This window comes from Malaclemys terrapin, chromosome 5, assembly GCF_027887155.1.
Source record: "Malaclemys terrapin pileata isolate rMalTer1 chromosome 5, rMalTer1.hap1, whole genome shotgun sequence".
In the NCBI taxonomy this organism is placed as follows: Eukaryota; Metazoa; Chordata; order Testudines; family Emydidae; genus Malaclemys; species Malaclemys terrapin.
The window spans coordinates 30,571,827-30,588,005 of NC_071509.1; the positions used below are offsets into that span (position 1 = coordinate 30,571,827).

Below are 16,179 nucleotides of genomic sequence, written 5' to 3' on the forward strand. Positions count from 1 at the left end.
CCCTGTCTAAACAGAGAATGTGTGATAAGAAGAGAAGAGTGCAGTAGGCCTGGCCCATGCACCCAACAAGCTCCCAACAAGCTGGAATAAGTATTTGGGGCACTATGTTGCTACTCCTGCCTGTCTTGGGGAAGAAGGAGCTCCTGTTACCACCCCGGGATGCGGAAAGGGGTCCCATGCCACTGTCTCTTTGCAAGGAGGAGAACCCCCTGTCACTGTACAGGGCATACATATGGTAGGGCCATGATATGTAGGGCACCTGATTGCCTTGCTTTGGCCCTGACTGTAATGCTTGCTGGCTATTTTATTTTCATATTTTTTTTTAAAAAGAAACTATGTATGAAAATATAAAACCAAATGTGCAATATTAGCCTACAAAGCTGTGCCAGTTCTTCCCCAGATTAATTTGCTTGTATGCTGTATCCACACCTCCTACCCACTTTCAACTGCAAGCCCTTCAGGGCAGGTACCATCTCTTTTGTGTGTTTGTACAGTGCCTAGCACAATGAAGCCTCAGTCTCAGCTAGGGCCTTCAGGAGCTAACATTTATATAACTATTCACTAAAAACATCCACTACATAATAACTGGACAATGCATTCAAACGGCCTTTCCCCACCATGATTTGGGTCAGTTTTCTCGTTAAGCTGTGATAATAAAATATAAACAGTGCTTATCTGAAATACTGTAATGGAGTTTGCAGGACTTGCCAATGTCTTTTTAAAAAAGCAGCAATAAATATTACTATAAATGAAAACCAAGACAACAGAGGCAGAAATGATGCGTGGGGGGGTATACAGAAAAGGGGTAAAATGAAACACTATGTGAGAGTTATATATATATCTCCACATACCACATGGCAGGGTATGTGCATGTGTGTGAGAGAGGAGCAATGACTTTGTTCACATATGAAATCCAGACGGGTGGATATTTACTGTGACAAAATGCTGATTAAACTACGAATGTCAGAAAGCAGAACAACCTTTAGCAGTGAACAGCCATCAGTTCTATATTCTTTGCAAATAAAACTCACCAACTGGTCTGCTCTTGCTTCCAAGTCATTAGCAAATGATAAAAGATCCACTTTGGTAACACTTTTATTGATCTAAACAAGATACAAGCAACATTTTTATTGTCATTACTACTGCATTTACATTTACTTTCAAATTATGGCACTGCCATTACATAAACATAGCTCTTTCCCTAAATACTAAGTTATTTATGGACCTAATCCTAAAAAGCTTTCTTGTTCAAGTGTTTTTAACCAACTTACTGTGTCCCTTAAAAGCCCCCCCCACCACCACACGGAACCAGCCTTTAATCTGTTTTGCCCGTTAAGCAAACATATGCTGCTATATTTTCTTCCAGATGTGCATGACCTCCCAGATTTGAGGTTACCATTATCTTACCTCTGTCAAATATGCTGCAAAGTTTATTCCATCTATTCCTGAAGAACTGAAATCCAGAAGGTTCCGCTTTCCGATTTCATCCAGCAAAACGATATTGCTAAGATTTACATTAATATGTTCAATTTTCAGTGATACATCTTCTGTATACTGAGGAAAAAAGACGAGAAGCAGTTCTCATTGAGTCCATATTCTTCCTGTGATAAGGCACTTCCCACTTGAAAGCACTTGCTCCTGTTGATTTATCACTCATGTCACTTAACCCACATAAAAATTCAGTGATCAAATTCTGCTCCCAGCTAGACTAGTGGAAGTCAAATTAATCTGGACATATAGTAGGTCTGATTCTTCCTTTCCCTTCCCTTCCCATACTCTCAATTTGCAATGTCCTAACCTGTCTCTACATCCTTTCAGCTCCTCTACAGATTACTCTATTTCCATGACCTATTTCAATGTGCTTCCCTCAGGATCATCCAATCTGACCTCTGGTATATCACAAGCCATGAACACCTCCAGAAATGTTATGACTTATAAATAAGGCTATGATTTAGTCACAGAGGTCACGGAATCCGTGACTTCCAAAGACCTCTGACATCAGCCCTGGCAGCTGGGAGCTGCAGGGTCCCACAGCCTCCCGCAGTGTCAGGGAGCTATAAGCTTCCTGCGGCTGTTGGTGGCAAGGACACCACCACTGGTCGCGGGGGGATTTCCATGGCTCCCCGTGCTGGGCACGGGGACCCCAGCAGCTCCCCACCACTGGGGGGGGAGGGGGGAGGGAGAGGAAGGGGCCCTGGAACTCCCAGACAACCAGCATCTGTCCAGCGCCTTCCTGTTTTATCATGGGTAGTTTTAGTAAAAGTCAGGGACCGGCCACTTGCTTCTGTGAATTTTTCTTTATTTCCTGTGACCTGTCCATGACTTTTACTAAAAATATCTGTGACAAACTCTCAGCTTTATAAATAAGTAAGTAATCCCATGCATAGAGCTCTCCATGCCCATGAAGACCCTGAATGGAAGAATTCTACAAAGTTATTTACTAAAAATAAGACACTTTCTCCCATCTTAACGAGGTTTGACTGTTAGAGAATATAGGAATGGATAACCCCACCCCCTACCCCTCAAAACCACCAGTACTGTAATGTGTTCAATAACACCTGAAAAAGTTAGCTGACAACTGCAATGTCCCTCCACACACTTCAAAATTAGGATCACAATCACAAACTTCCTTTACTTACCATACTAATGTTTAGAAACTCATTGATATTGAAGAGATTTTCTAGGTGAAGTGTGGTATAAATTCCTTTGTTTTCTTTGCAGTCACTATGAAAATAAATGTTGTATATATCAATTTGAAAACCAACCTTGGTGCTATTTTTTTTAAATGATTAACAATGCCAGCACATTTTAGGTTAGTCAATTTTTACAGCGTTCTAGCCATATCTTTTGGATGTCAGGCTATAGGAAGGACAGTATTTAACAATTTGCTTAGTTTTAAAGATTCTTTGATGCTGTAAAATACACAAAACAGCTTTTCTCAAGGATAGCTGCTTTTGTTCGATTGTATTATACTAAGACTACCTATAATAACTGGTTTATATGTGGGTCACTCACTTTTGCTAGTGATTCCCCAGGAAATTACGGGGTCACCGTATATAGGCAATTTTTGATGCTGGAAATCTAGAATATGGAAATTGCTGGTTTTTGAAGACAAAAAGGAATGCATGGTAACAGCTGTAAATCCTGGCCAAGATATTTTTAATACCTGTAAACTTTTTCGAAGGTCAAATTAATTTCTGGATTTTTAAGCACGATGGCAGAAAGGTAGTTTCTCCAATGTCGATTCAGTAAGTAGGGAGTATCCAAAACCTAGAACAAAGTGCACTGAAGTTATTTATCATAATTCTACATTTCTAAATTCCTGCCTGCATCTCTTTATGTGAGCCTTCAACGCACACATACGCCTCCCCCTCAGAGATCATCTGCTGATGGAAAAAGAAGCAGATACACAAGACCCAAGGATCTTTCAGGAGCAGAAAGTGTAGCTCCACATGTTATCATGGGCTGCTGAGCTGCAGGAATTACCTCCAGGGTAGGCACACAGTATTTGCATTGCCATTCTCGGTTGAATCTGCAACTGAGAATGGCAGAGGATGAGCCTCTCCATCAGAGTGGACACTAATAGCCCCATATTATCATGACTGATGTGAGTCATCAAAAATGCCAAATCAGCACAAAAAATTACAAACATCTTAAAGACTTGTGGGTTTGGGGTGGGGTTTTTTTTTTTTGGTTGGTTGGTTAATATTTTGAATATGAACAACTTCACCTTAAACAAAGTCCTGTCTTCAAAGGGTTCACAGACCAGCTTTTCTATATTTCCACCTGTAACGAAGGTGATGACCACTACGATCATCAGCACCCAGGAGAAAAGGAAACTGAATCCTACTCCACTGAAAAAGGTAAAAAAGAAAAAAAAAAAAAATCTAGTGAGAGTTTAAGAACACTGAAGTGCATGCAGTAGAGAAGCCAAAATTCAGTAACTGTAGCAATTAACAAGAAGAGGCAAAGACTGTTCCCAGTAGTGCTGCATCAGAGGTCCCCAAATTATGGGACATGCAGAGGAATGTTCAGGGGGGTGCAGTGCAGCAGTTTGGGCTAGCCCCTCCGGGGGGTGGGAAGGGCTCACTCCCCCTCCCCCATCTCCCCCACTGCTCCTCCCCTCCAGGCCTGGCTCCGCTCCCAGACCCACCTCCACCCCCCTTACGCCTGTCCGCATCCCCCACCCAGAAGCTGCGGCTCTGCTCCTGGTCCTGAAAGGAGGGGGGCGCAACTCTCAAAAGTTTGGGGACCACTGAATTTGTGGCAAGCTGGGGTATAAATCTATATCACACTAGCCTGCTGTGCACTACCTGGCTGCATGGAGTCTGCTGCGTGCAGACTTAGTTTACCCCACTTTGAAATGGGAGTAGAATAAAGCACACTAGGGATCAGAGTCTGAGACACAAACAGGCTGGCTCATTTCTTAGGTTGGAAGTGGAGCATATTGCCTCTGTCAAGAGTGAGCGCATTGCCTTTAAAAAATTTTTTTTAAATGAAGCCTCTAGTCTTCAAGAGTGGTTGTGCAAGTTCCAGCTCTCCTCAGCAAGAAGGATGGATTAAACCCAGTGCTAGGATCCCTAAGGATCATTATCACCCACATTAAAAAAAGCCCTCTGTGATCAGATAGAAATAGGCCATATTCCCCTATTCTTCTGATGCAGCAGATCTAATCTCTCTCTCTTTGGGAGTCCACTCCACATTTAAAAATGTGTTCCATACATATTATTTTTAGAAGAAAACTACAGATTCCCTTTATAGTCTAAATAATTTGACGTGTCCCAATTTTGCAATTCCCAAATTGGTTTAAATGGATGTTTGTTAGTTACAATGCTCTCACTATAAGAGATTAACATGGTTTATCGTCTCACATGATCCTCTAGTAAAGACATTACTGTATATTAATGCCAACCTAACATTTTTTAAAGCATCCCAAGGCTAGACCTTGCTTCCAGAGGCACTTCGTTTCCAAACATTTAACCTGTATTTTCATCTTAAAATCTATTTTTCCTCCCTCAGTTGGCCAGCGTATATATTTACCCGGGTAATAAAGCCACTGCTCTTCAAAATATACTTTCCACAATACAGTACATAACTTCAAGAGATGTTTGTGTAATATTTAACTTATATTTGTTAAAAATAAAAACTCACGCCATAAGGAAATTGCCGCCAGTGTTTGAGATACAGCCTCTGGTTGTTGGAGAAGCATGTTTATCATAACCACAAGTACCACATAATAGTCCAAGATAGTAAAAGACCAGGATCAGAATCACCATGCAGCAGAGAATTAGACAACCCAACCATCTAATGAATCAATATAGACAGTTACAGGATTAATATGTATGGCACACCACAGTCCAAAAGTCAATCATGAATATTAAAGAAGAAATATCAAAGAGATTAGAGGGTAAAAATATTATGCAGGGTGACCAATAATTCAGAAGAGACCCATCTCAAATGGGTTATAAATGGAGCTATGCAAAAATCAACTAAAAATCTGAGAATGTGGATTTGTTATAGAATTTCCCATTGCTCTTGTAAAGTTTACTTGTCTGAAAATACACACATACTACTTCATATCTGAATGTTGAAAGCGACAAGAAGTCCTGTGGCACCTTATAGACTAACAGACGTATTGGAGCATCAGCTTTCGTGGGTGAATACCCACTTCATCAGATGCATGTAGTGGAAATTTCCAGAGGCAGGTATAAATATGCAGACAAGAATCAGTCTAGAGATATTTATACCTGCCTCTGGAAATTTCCACTACATGCATCTGACGAAGTGGGTATTCACCCATGAAAGCTTATGCTCCAATACGTCTGTTAGCCTTAAAGGTGCCACAGGACTCTGTCGCTTTTTACAGATCCAGACTAATATGGCTACCCCTCTGATACTATCTGAATGTTGTAGAACAATGCTGTTTTCAGATTGTTGGGGTTAAAACCTATGTAAAGATACATTGCAAAGTGCAAAATTGTGCATTGCTGCAATTACAAAAGCACACAGTTAAATGGCATATAATTAGGGTACTGCAAGATTAACCCTAATTCCTACCAAAGTATTCTTTCCTTTTTACTCATGACAACAGAGTAATTCTGCTCAATCTACCTACATACATAGAATTTATCCAACACTACTCCACTAACACCTTCCATGCCTCTCTCCATCCTTCCTTTCATTTACTCTGATTATTTCTCTCCTTCTCCCTTCAGCTAATTCCCTCCCATCTCCCCTTCTTTCTCACTCTTGTCCTACAAGACATTGGATGCAATAAAATAAAATATACCAAAACAAAAATAAAAATTTCACAGCTAACCAAAAAGCAAACTGTGGAACTAACATGATATTTGCAAACCATCACACTGCTTGTATGTTACATCCCTTATGCCCACTCTTTGTCTTGTCTAAATAGACTAAGTTCTTCAGGGCAGAAACTGTCTCTTATTTTATGTTTGTAGTGTGTCCAGCAAAATCCTGGCAGGGCCTCTACCACCAGACAAACAATAAATTACAACTTCACAATAGCATCAAGGCTCCATTGTAGCTCAGCGACCACACTTTTATTGTCCTGACAAAAACAAATAATTATTTCAAAATATTCCTAGACAGTGTTCCCCTCCTACCTCATTTCTTAAGTAATATGTACCTACCTGTAGAAATCATACTGTTCCACTACTGGGAAATAATCCTGAACATATGCCTCACTCTGAGTAAGATATATTGTTAAATCAGCTAGAACCTTCTGAACAGGAAGCATTTTAGTGAAGCTAGTGATATTTGAACCAATGAAATCCAACAAATTTTTGATATCTGAAAAAGCAAGCATTGTGGAAGTACATCGTTACAAGTCCATAAAAGAAAAATTATATTCTACATACACAAGGTTAAAATGCTCATTCATTTCAGCCATATTGTATATGGAGAAAGGCAAGCTATGAAGACAAGCATGAAACAGGACAGGCAAGCCACATGGAATATTAGCTTTCAACATAAGATAATGGCATTTTAACACACACATACTGTAGTTTTAACATTCAACTTAACAATGAAAGATGTTGAAGTCAAAGTCAGAGTTTTCTTGATTCATTTTAAAACGATTGTCTCTTTTTTAAATCCAGCTAATTTAAATCTTGCAATTTTTTTTGTAACATACCAAATAGCAATACTGAGCAAGGCAATTAGATTTATGAACGATTAACAGGAGAAGTTTTAAGATTGTTTAAACTAGGGCAGTCGATTAATCACAGTTAAGTCATTTGATTAACTCAAAAAAATTAATAGTGATTAAAAAAATTAATTGCGATCAATCGCAATTCTAATCGCATTGTTAAATAAAATACCAACTGAAATGTATTAAATATTTTGGATGTTTGTCTGCATTTTCAAATATATTGATTTCAATGACAACACAAAATATAAAGTGTACAGTGCTCACTTTATATTATTATTACAAATATTTGAGCTGTAAAAATGATAAACAAAAGAAACAGTATTTTTCCAATTCACCTCATACAAGTACAGTAGTGCTATCTCTATCATGAAAGTGCAACCCACAAATGTAGATTTTTTTTGGTTATAAAACTGCACCCGAAAACAAAACAATGCAAAACTTTAGAGCCTACACATCCACTCAAAAAGAACAGGAGTACTTGTGGCACCTTAGAGGCTAACAAATTTATTAGAGCATAAGCTTTCGTGGACTACAGCCCACTTAAGTGGTCCACGAAAGCTTATGCTCTAATAAATTTGTTAGTCTCTAAGGTGCCACAAGTACTCCTGTTCTTTTTGCGGATAGAGACTAACATGGTTGCTACTCTGAAACATCCACTCAGTCATACTTCTTGTTCAGCCAATCTTTGTCTACATTTACGGGAGATAATGCTGCCCACTTCTTGTTCACAATATCACCAGAAAGTGGGAACAGGCGTTCGAATGGGAGTGTTGTAGCTAGTGTCGCAAGATATTTACATGTCCCTTCATGCTTCAACCACCATTTCAGAAGAGATGCGTTCACAGGATGGATCACTTGATGATTACCTGTTCTGTTCATTCCCTCTGGGGCACCTGGCATTTGCCACTGTCAGAAGATAGGATACTGAGCTAGATGGACCGTTGGTCTGACCCAGTATGGCCGTCCTTATGTTATGTTCATGCTGATGACTGGTTCTGCTTGATAACAATCCAAAGCAGTGCAGACTGACGCATGTTCATTTTCATCATCATGAGTCAGATGCCACCAACAGAAGGTTGATTTTCTTTTTTGGTAGTTTGGGTTCTGTAGATTCCGTATCAGAGTGTTGCGCTTTTAAGACTTCAGAAAGCATGCACCACACCTCATCCCTCTCAGATTTTTGAAGGCACTTCAGATTCTTAAACCTTGGGTTGAGTGCTGTAGCTATCTTTAGAAATCTCACACTGGTACCTTCTTTGTGTTTTGTCAAATCTGCAGCGAAAGTGTTCTTAAAATGAACAACATGTGCTGAGTCATCATCCGAGACTACTATAACATGAAATATATGGCAAAATGCAGGTAAAATAGAGCCGGAGACACACAGTTCTCCCCCAAGGAGTTCAGTCACAAACTTAATTAACGCATTTTTTTTAAATGATCGTCATCAGCATGGAAGCACGTCCTTTGGAATAGTGGCTGAAGCATGAAGAGGCATACGAACGTTTAGCATGTCTGGTACGTAAATACCTTGCAATGCTGGCTACAGAAGTCCCGTGCAAACGCCTGTTCTCATTTTCTGGTGACACTGTGAACAAGAAGTGGGCAGCATTATCTCCTGTAAATGTAAACAAACTTGTTTGTCCTAGCGATGGGCTGAACGAGAAGTAGGACTGAGTGGACTTTTAGGCTCTAAAGTTTTGCATTTTTTTGTTTCTGAGTGCAGTTTTGTAACAAACAAACAAAAAATCTACATTTGTAAGTTGCACTTTCACGATAAAGAAATTGCACTATAGTATTTGTATGAAGTGAATTGAAAAATACGGTTTCTTTTGTTTATCATTTTTATAGCTCAAATATTTGTAATCATAATATAAAGCGAGCAGTGTTCACTTTGTATTCTGTGTTGTCATTGAAATCAATATACCATATATACTCGTTCATAAACCGAATTTTTTTTAGTAAAAAAGGGAAGCACCAGAGAAGGGGGTCGGCTTATGAATGGGTATAGAGAGGGAGAGTTGGGACACAGCCCCTCCCCCCAACAGAGGCAGCACAGCCAGCAAAACCAGAAGGGAAAAGGCAGGGCCAGAGTCTCTCCGCTTCTGGCCACACTGCTCTCCACCCAGCCTCCGAAGCAGCTACAGCTCCAGGGCTGGCAGGCTGCGTCCGTGCTGCCCGGTCTGCCAGAGCAGCTCCAGCCAGGCCAGAGACATCCTCCCCTGGCCCTCCCCAGATAAGGTAGGAAGGGATGGGATGGGGAGAGCGTGGGGGTCCCGGGCTAGGGGTGGGGTCATGTGGAGGGTGGTCACAGGGGTTACTCCCTTAACCCCCAGCTTCTCCCCCCCAAAAATTTCCCCACCAGTTGCTGTCTCAGCCCGTCAGGGTAAGCAGCTGGTGCGCTGGGACACTTTGTTTACTTAGGTTTATCTCTGTGCCTGTGGACGCGAGGTAAACAAACCATCTCGGCCCACCAGCGGCTTATCCTAATGGCCTGGGAGCCAAAGTTTGCCGACCCCTGAATTATAGGGTTGGCTTATGAACGGGTCATACACATTTTCCATTTTTACTTATCCATCGGAGGGAGAGGTCAGCTTATAAATGAACTGGCTTATGATCGAGTATATGCAGAAAAACATCCAAAAATATTTCATACATTTCAATTTGTATTCTATTGTTTAACAATATGATTAAAACGGTGATTAATTTTTTTTAAATCACTTGACAGCCCTAGTTTAAACACTACTTCCTATGGCATACAACACACCCTGTTAAACAAATTAAAGATCCTATATTAACTTCTCAACATAGAAAGAGTTAAAAGTTATGGATTTTGTAAAAACAAATTATATTTTAAATAAAAAGTCTTTCCAATTAGTTAGCAGCATTCTTCAAAAAGATGTGCTAATGAAGTAATATTTTGGTCATCTCAATTTATGAGGGAACATGCTAATCTGTTGGTATAATTTAAAAGTTATATTTAGCTGCACAGAGATCCTAAAATATTTCATACTTCCGTTGTACTATAAAGAAATGCATTTTTCTTCATTCCTTTTTCCTTCAAAATTCTGATGCACCCTATTCCATCAGGATACATCCTGTCAGATGTCAACTTGCCATATGAATTTGGTAATGGCCAGCACTATCCCCCTGCTCCAGGAGAATCAGGCCTTTTTTACGCTTTGAAACAAATAGATTCAGGTACCAGGTTTCCTAAACCCAAACCCTCCTTCTCTTTAAGAACTAAACTGTTCATGAAATTAAGTCTATTACAATTTTTTCCTCTATTTTTAACTTGATTTCTATCCTGCACTCAGTTATTAGTAAGAAACATCACGCTGCTAAAATAATGAAAGCCTGCCTGGTTTTATGCAAATTGGCAGCTACTGGAAAGGAGTATTTTTGCATTTAGATCTCCTTAATGAAACAAATGTAATATCATCATCTTAGAAAACTTTGACTCATTTTAGACAAGGTCACACAGTATGCTATGTTTACATACATACTGTGTATTGTTTTGCCAAACTTACAAGGAACAGCTGTTTATATTAGCAGAACAGGTCCACAATGCAAGAACAAAAATTAAAACACATTAGTATACACATTCATATATTAAATGTACTACATGTTACCCGTTAATGATAACTAAGCTGTTAGCCAATTTAACTGTTTTAACTGTTTGATTTTTTGGGTACGTAAAAGGTTAGATAAAGAACAAGTTAAAATATTATGTAAGGCATGTGTTTTACCCACTAGATTTTATACCACTACATAGATCAGTTTCTTTTTTTATTAGGAGCTAAGCTTAAATAAATAATAAATACTGTATGCGTGCTTTTTCCAACCAAAGCACTGTCAACATTATAGCACAATAAGGATTTAGTAACCCAAATGCCATGTAGACTTCAAGATTTCACTTCCAAGGCAGTAGTAGTTCAAGAAACAATGCATAAAACACCATATGTTGTATTCTTAGATTTAATTATGAGACAATAATACTGCCAAAGGTGGTCTTCTCAGTCTACAAAAATGTGAACAAGTTTTAGATTTCATCTTTGATAGCATTTTCTGAAACATCACCAATAAAGAGGATACAAAAATATAACCATGGTAAAGGAGTGATACTAAACTTCAATGTTATGCTCTAGAAAACAATTTATCAATCAAAATAAAAAGCAAATTCTATTATCAGTTTCACCTGATAAGATGTTCCTGGTTTGGTTCAGCACTAAATCTGGAGTATTATTAAAGGCTGCATAGCCCTAAAATAAATGGAGAGAGTTAAAAGAATATCTCAATGCTGAATTGCTCACATTTGTTTTTCTGTTGTAAAAGGGTTAACATTATACACATCACATCTTATCTGGTATGTCAAACAAATTTTATGTCACCCATTAAAAGTACAAAATACTATAGAAAGCTTAATGAGAGAGTCTAATCCAGGTATTTTGCTCTCACAATTAGTCCCTGAAGAAGCAAACAAACACAAACACTTTTTTAAACATACATCAGTCACATTTGCATGATTATGCCGCTAAGGTGCTTTTTGTCCGACGCACACACGTATTCTCAGTAAACAATGCTGAAATGCTGAACACCTACACAGTCTACTCCTCTCAGAGTAGTAGTCCATCCCAAAACAAAAATGTCATGTTGAGACTGGTAAGCAGAAACACCAATCAGAAAAGATGAACAACACTGTCACCGGTGCCAGAATTTCAATCCTTTTCCTCAGGCCTTTGTTTTATGGAGACAAAGGATTACAAACAAAAAAAAACCCAAGATGCTCAAAACAGTGGGTGCCAATTGCCAGAGAACTTTCCAGCATCTTAACCAGATCAGAAAGGAAAGGGCACACTTCACTCTACCTAGCCACCATCTACTACCTTTGTATCTCCCCCTCACTCTGATCACCCATGTGACAGGCAGGGGTCTAGATGAACCCCTCATGCCCTGGGGCTTGTGGACTGCTTTTCTATCTTTTAACAGAGCTCCTACTAAAAGTACCTAAGCTTTAAAATTTGAAAAGGTATAATATATGCCAGTAGACCAGTGGTCGGCAATCAGCAGCCCATCAGGGTAATCTGTTGGCGGACCGCGAGACAGTTTGTTTAAATTGACTGTCCGCAGGCATGGCTGCTTGTAGCTCCTAGTGGCCACGGTTCACCATTCCCGGCCAACGGGAGCTGCAGGAAGAGGCGGTCAGCACGTCCCTGCGGCCTGCGCCGCTTTCCGCAGCTCCCATTGGCTGGGAACGGCGAACCGCAGCCACTGGGAGCTGTGGCGGCCGTGCCTGCAGATAGTCAATGTAAACAAACTGTCTTGCGGCCCGCCAGTAGATTACCCTGATGGACCGCAAGTTGCCCACCACTGCAGTAGACCCAGATTCTGTCTTTTTGCTTTTGAGGAATATCCTTTAGTAGAAAACTAATGTTAATTATGGATGCACAGTGCTCTGAAGATGTAAAACCTTATGCAAGTATTATTACATATTAAATCTTAAGATGTGAACCAACGCCGGGACAGTCAGGAGAGAAACCCGCTAAGAAGCAGTAAGGAGGAGAAAGACTTCTACTTGGGAAAGCCAAGAACAAATGTCATATGTAATCATCCCATCCTATTATTTAATGTACCAAGAAACGTACCTTTTGAACCAAACTGGAAAGGTCTATTTTAAGGACATCATTGACTTTGGCAACCTGTGTGCTCACACCTGGCAACTAGGATGGAAAAAAGCATTCTTGAGTTAAATCAAAATACCATATACACTACTGGACCCTATATTTCAAAGGGGATAGTAAAAACAAATTGGGAGAATGTGTATAGCACAATATTGCTAGTGCTCTCCGTAAACCTTCATTGGATGAAAGCAAAATTTATACTCAGCAATTATAGTTAGCAGATCATAGTGTTGGCCAGAGCAGCATTTTAACATCGCTGATTGACGTACATCTCTCCATCTTACTTTCCAGCGCACTCAAGATAAAAGCAGTGATTGAAATTGCATAGATGAAGAGATGCAGAATAGATCATTTTGCTACACAAATTATTCCACAAATTGAGCCTAAATCAGAGGAATATTACTGAGGTAATACAATGAAACTACATTGTGAAACGTTGAAAAAATATTCTTACCCCACTGAAGTTAGCATTGATATTCAGTTGATTTAATGAATTTCTGATAATGTTGCAAGTTGAAGCAGCTTGAGCAGCAGAGCATGCAGAGTCACTGAGTGTGTTGCTCAGGTGTATTTTAACATCGGTCAGGTTAGAATGCAGCCTTTCAGTACCTTCCTGCAAAACCTCCACAGAGACGCTTACATTTTCCAATGCCTCCTTTGTTTCTCTGATTGCTGTGATGATACAAAGATTTTAAAACAAGTTTGATTTAGAAGTCAGTCTAGTTACTCAGCAAGATGCATACATTTAACTACAAGAACCAACTCTATTGCAGCAGAAAATATACTGCAAACAGACGCATGGCACATTTTGCTAGCACAGGCCAAACTATTTTTACCAGGATTCTACCCACCCCCAAAATTTACCCCCTTTTACTCTTAGTTCGGTTCACTAGTTTGGGTGGATTGCAACACAGAAATACGAGACCACTGTTTCATTATCATATACCAGCACAAGTGGGTCAAGTCATTAGCAACAAATCCAGGGCCTTGTTTTGCAAGCTCAATACGATATTTTCTGTATTTCTATCACTACCATACACTTGGGGCACATCACTGAACTGTGAGTTTCAAGTGAAACAGAACATGTTGCACCAGCCATCACTAATGCTGGTTCAACATTTTCTGCCTTTAGATCTCAGCCCAGTCATACAAAAACTATGAAGTGCTCAACATAAGGGTAATAGACAAACAGATACAGCTAAAAATGCACAAGAAAGTGCACAAAAAAAATGAACCACACTTCACACAACACACAAGATTTTGTCAAGTCTTTTACCTTTTATAGCCCTTTCCACTTTGACTTCAAGCCAAATAGAAAAATAAAGCAAAGAAAGGAGAATGATAATGGGTGATGAGAAAGGGGTCTGGTGATGTGTGCAAACAGTTTCATGTGCATGGGTAGAGCAAAAAAAGTGACTAAATTCAGTGATAATTTTCACTTTTGTATGTACAACTGCACCAGTTATAAATTCCTGAATTAGCAATCTTGCATAAAACAAGAACTGTTGAAATCATCTTTATAATGGACAAATCACAGAATCAAGTGTTACTAAGCCCCAAAGCATGTACGGTCAAGAAATTTGAGTTGCTGGTACCTTCACAATAAACTAGACAAATATTTTAACTTGATGGTGCTAGCCCACACATAAAAAGCAGCAACACACCTTTGAGGACTGAAGGTATAAAACAGTAGGACCTGCCTGAGAAGCAGATAAACTACTACTCATTAATTACTGTTCACAAAAAGTTTGAATGTTTCCTAATCAGCCTTTCCATACAAGAAGAAAAAGTCTGGCAACAGACATACAATTTCAAATGATGGGAAATTCACTGCAAAGACCCAGCTGAATAGGCTCAAAATCTTTCGTACAATGCAATCAATCCACTGGCTAACTCTGCTGTGTAAACTCACTACCACTGCAACTTCCATAAACTATTGATACTACTGGAAGAAGTAAAGCTGGGACGTTTACCTAGCCAAAACCTAGCATTCAAAGACGCAGAAGGTCCAGTATCCATCCATCTGAAAGTGCAGAGATGTCAAATACCTTTTTAAACAGACAGATGCAAGGATGCATACTCTGAGAAAAAGAAAAAAGCTCCTGCCACTGGAATAATACTCTTTCCTCAGTAACGGGACCATGCTTTTCCCTAGTCCTAAGGCATGCACAACACTCTCAATTCACTTGGCAAGTGTCACTGCCCAGAAAAAAACCTCCACGTATAGACTGATTACAAAATTACATAAACTTTGGAATAGAAAGAGGGTGTCTCTCTTAACAAGGCAATGGAAGGTTAATAAATAAAAGCGGAGATGTGCATTTACCTCCTGCCATTGTTAGAGCCGCATCGAGTGCAGGACGCACTTCTTTCGCGAACCGCTCCTGAACTCTGCTGCCAAGCAATGGCCCAACATCTGTAGTAAGAGAAAATTAAAACCACTGCAAGCCAGTTCAATGCAATCCTGTATCACTACCTATTAGAACAAGTATCTTGCACCAATTTTTACTAACTTCTAAAAAGTTGCACTCAGGACTAAAATCAAAGTTCAGCGTAAGACTACTTCACTGCCCACACCTTCTTTGGCAACACTTACCTCTAAGACAGGGGTTGGCAACCTTTCAGAAGTGGTGTGCCGAGTCTTCATTTATTCACTCTAATTTAAGGTTTCGCATGCCAGTAATACATTTTAACATTTTTAGAAGGTCTCTTTCTATAAGTCTATAATATAGATATAAACTATTGTTGTATGTCAAGTAAATAAGGTTTTTAAAATGTTTAAGAAGCTTCATTTAAAATTAAATTAAAATGCAGAGTCCCCCAGACCAGTGGCCAGGACCCGGGCAGTGTGAGTGCTGCTGAAAATCAGCTCGCGTGCCGCCTTTGGCACGCGTGCCATAGGTTACCTACCCCTGCTCTAAGACTTATGGGATTAAGCAATAAATCAAAAAGGGAGTGAGGTCGATTTATTAGTGCCTGCCTTGGGAAAGTGAAGACACTAGCAATGAAACAACAAACCAGAAATGCGTATTTCAGTATTGCTTTTTGTTATCGAAGCACTGCTCCTTAACTTTACTTTTTTACGAAAAGTCCATCATTTTGCAGTGAATTTTGGGCAACAATCCTTTACTATGAACTATTTTTCATAGTGCACAAGAAATAGGGAAATTGATTCTTTGGATCCCTTTCTCCCTCTTTTTCCCCAAAGCCCCAGCTGTGTTCTTAAAAGACAGTCCCAAAGATACTTTAAATTTTCCATCAATCTTAGATTTTTGTACATCTGCCCATCATTGTAGTATCTGACTATCTTCCACATAGAACAGTTTG

General features: G+C 39.5%; 1 protein-coding gene across 11 annotated transcripts in view; it reads right to left on the bottom strand.

Moving 5' to 3' along the window:
- PROM1 (prominin 1) overlaps window positions 1–16,179 on the bottom strand; it is an 84,893-nt gene that overhangs the window by 16,304 nt on the left and 52,410 nt on the right. For all 11 annotated transcript variants that reach the window (XR_008445215.1, XR_008445216.1, XM_054030937.1 and 8 more), the window contains 11 exons: window positions 15,179–15,268; window positions 13,307–13,524; window positions 12,817–12,891; window positions 11,370–11,433; window positions 6,654–6,813; window positions 5,152–5,304; window positions 3,731–3,854; window positions 3,167–3,270; window positions 2,640–2,724; window positions 1,408–1,554; window positions 1,032–1,103 (listed from right to left, as the gene is read on the bottom strand). Coding sequence is in view for 9 of the 11 variants with exons in the window: in XM_054030937.1 (XP_053886912.1) it covers window positions 1,032–1,103; window positions 1,408–1,554; window positions 2,640–2,724; window positions 3,167–3,270; window positions 3,731–3,854; window positions 5,152–5,304; window positions 6,654–6,813; window positions 11,370–11,433; window positions 12,817–12,891; window positions 13,307–13,524; window positions 15,179–15,268 (1,292 nt within the window). In the remaining 2 variants the exon portion in view is untranslated. The remainder of the gene's footprint in view (window positions 1–1,031; window positions 1,104–1,407; window positions 1,555–2,639; window positions 2,725–3,166; window positions 3,271–3,730; window positions 3,855–5,151; window positions 5,305–6,653; window positions 6,814–11,369; window positions 11,434–12,816; window positions 12,892–13,306; window positions 13,525–15,178; window positions 15,269–16,179) is intronic.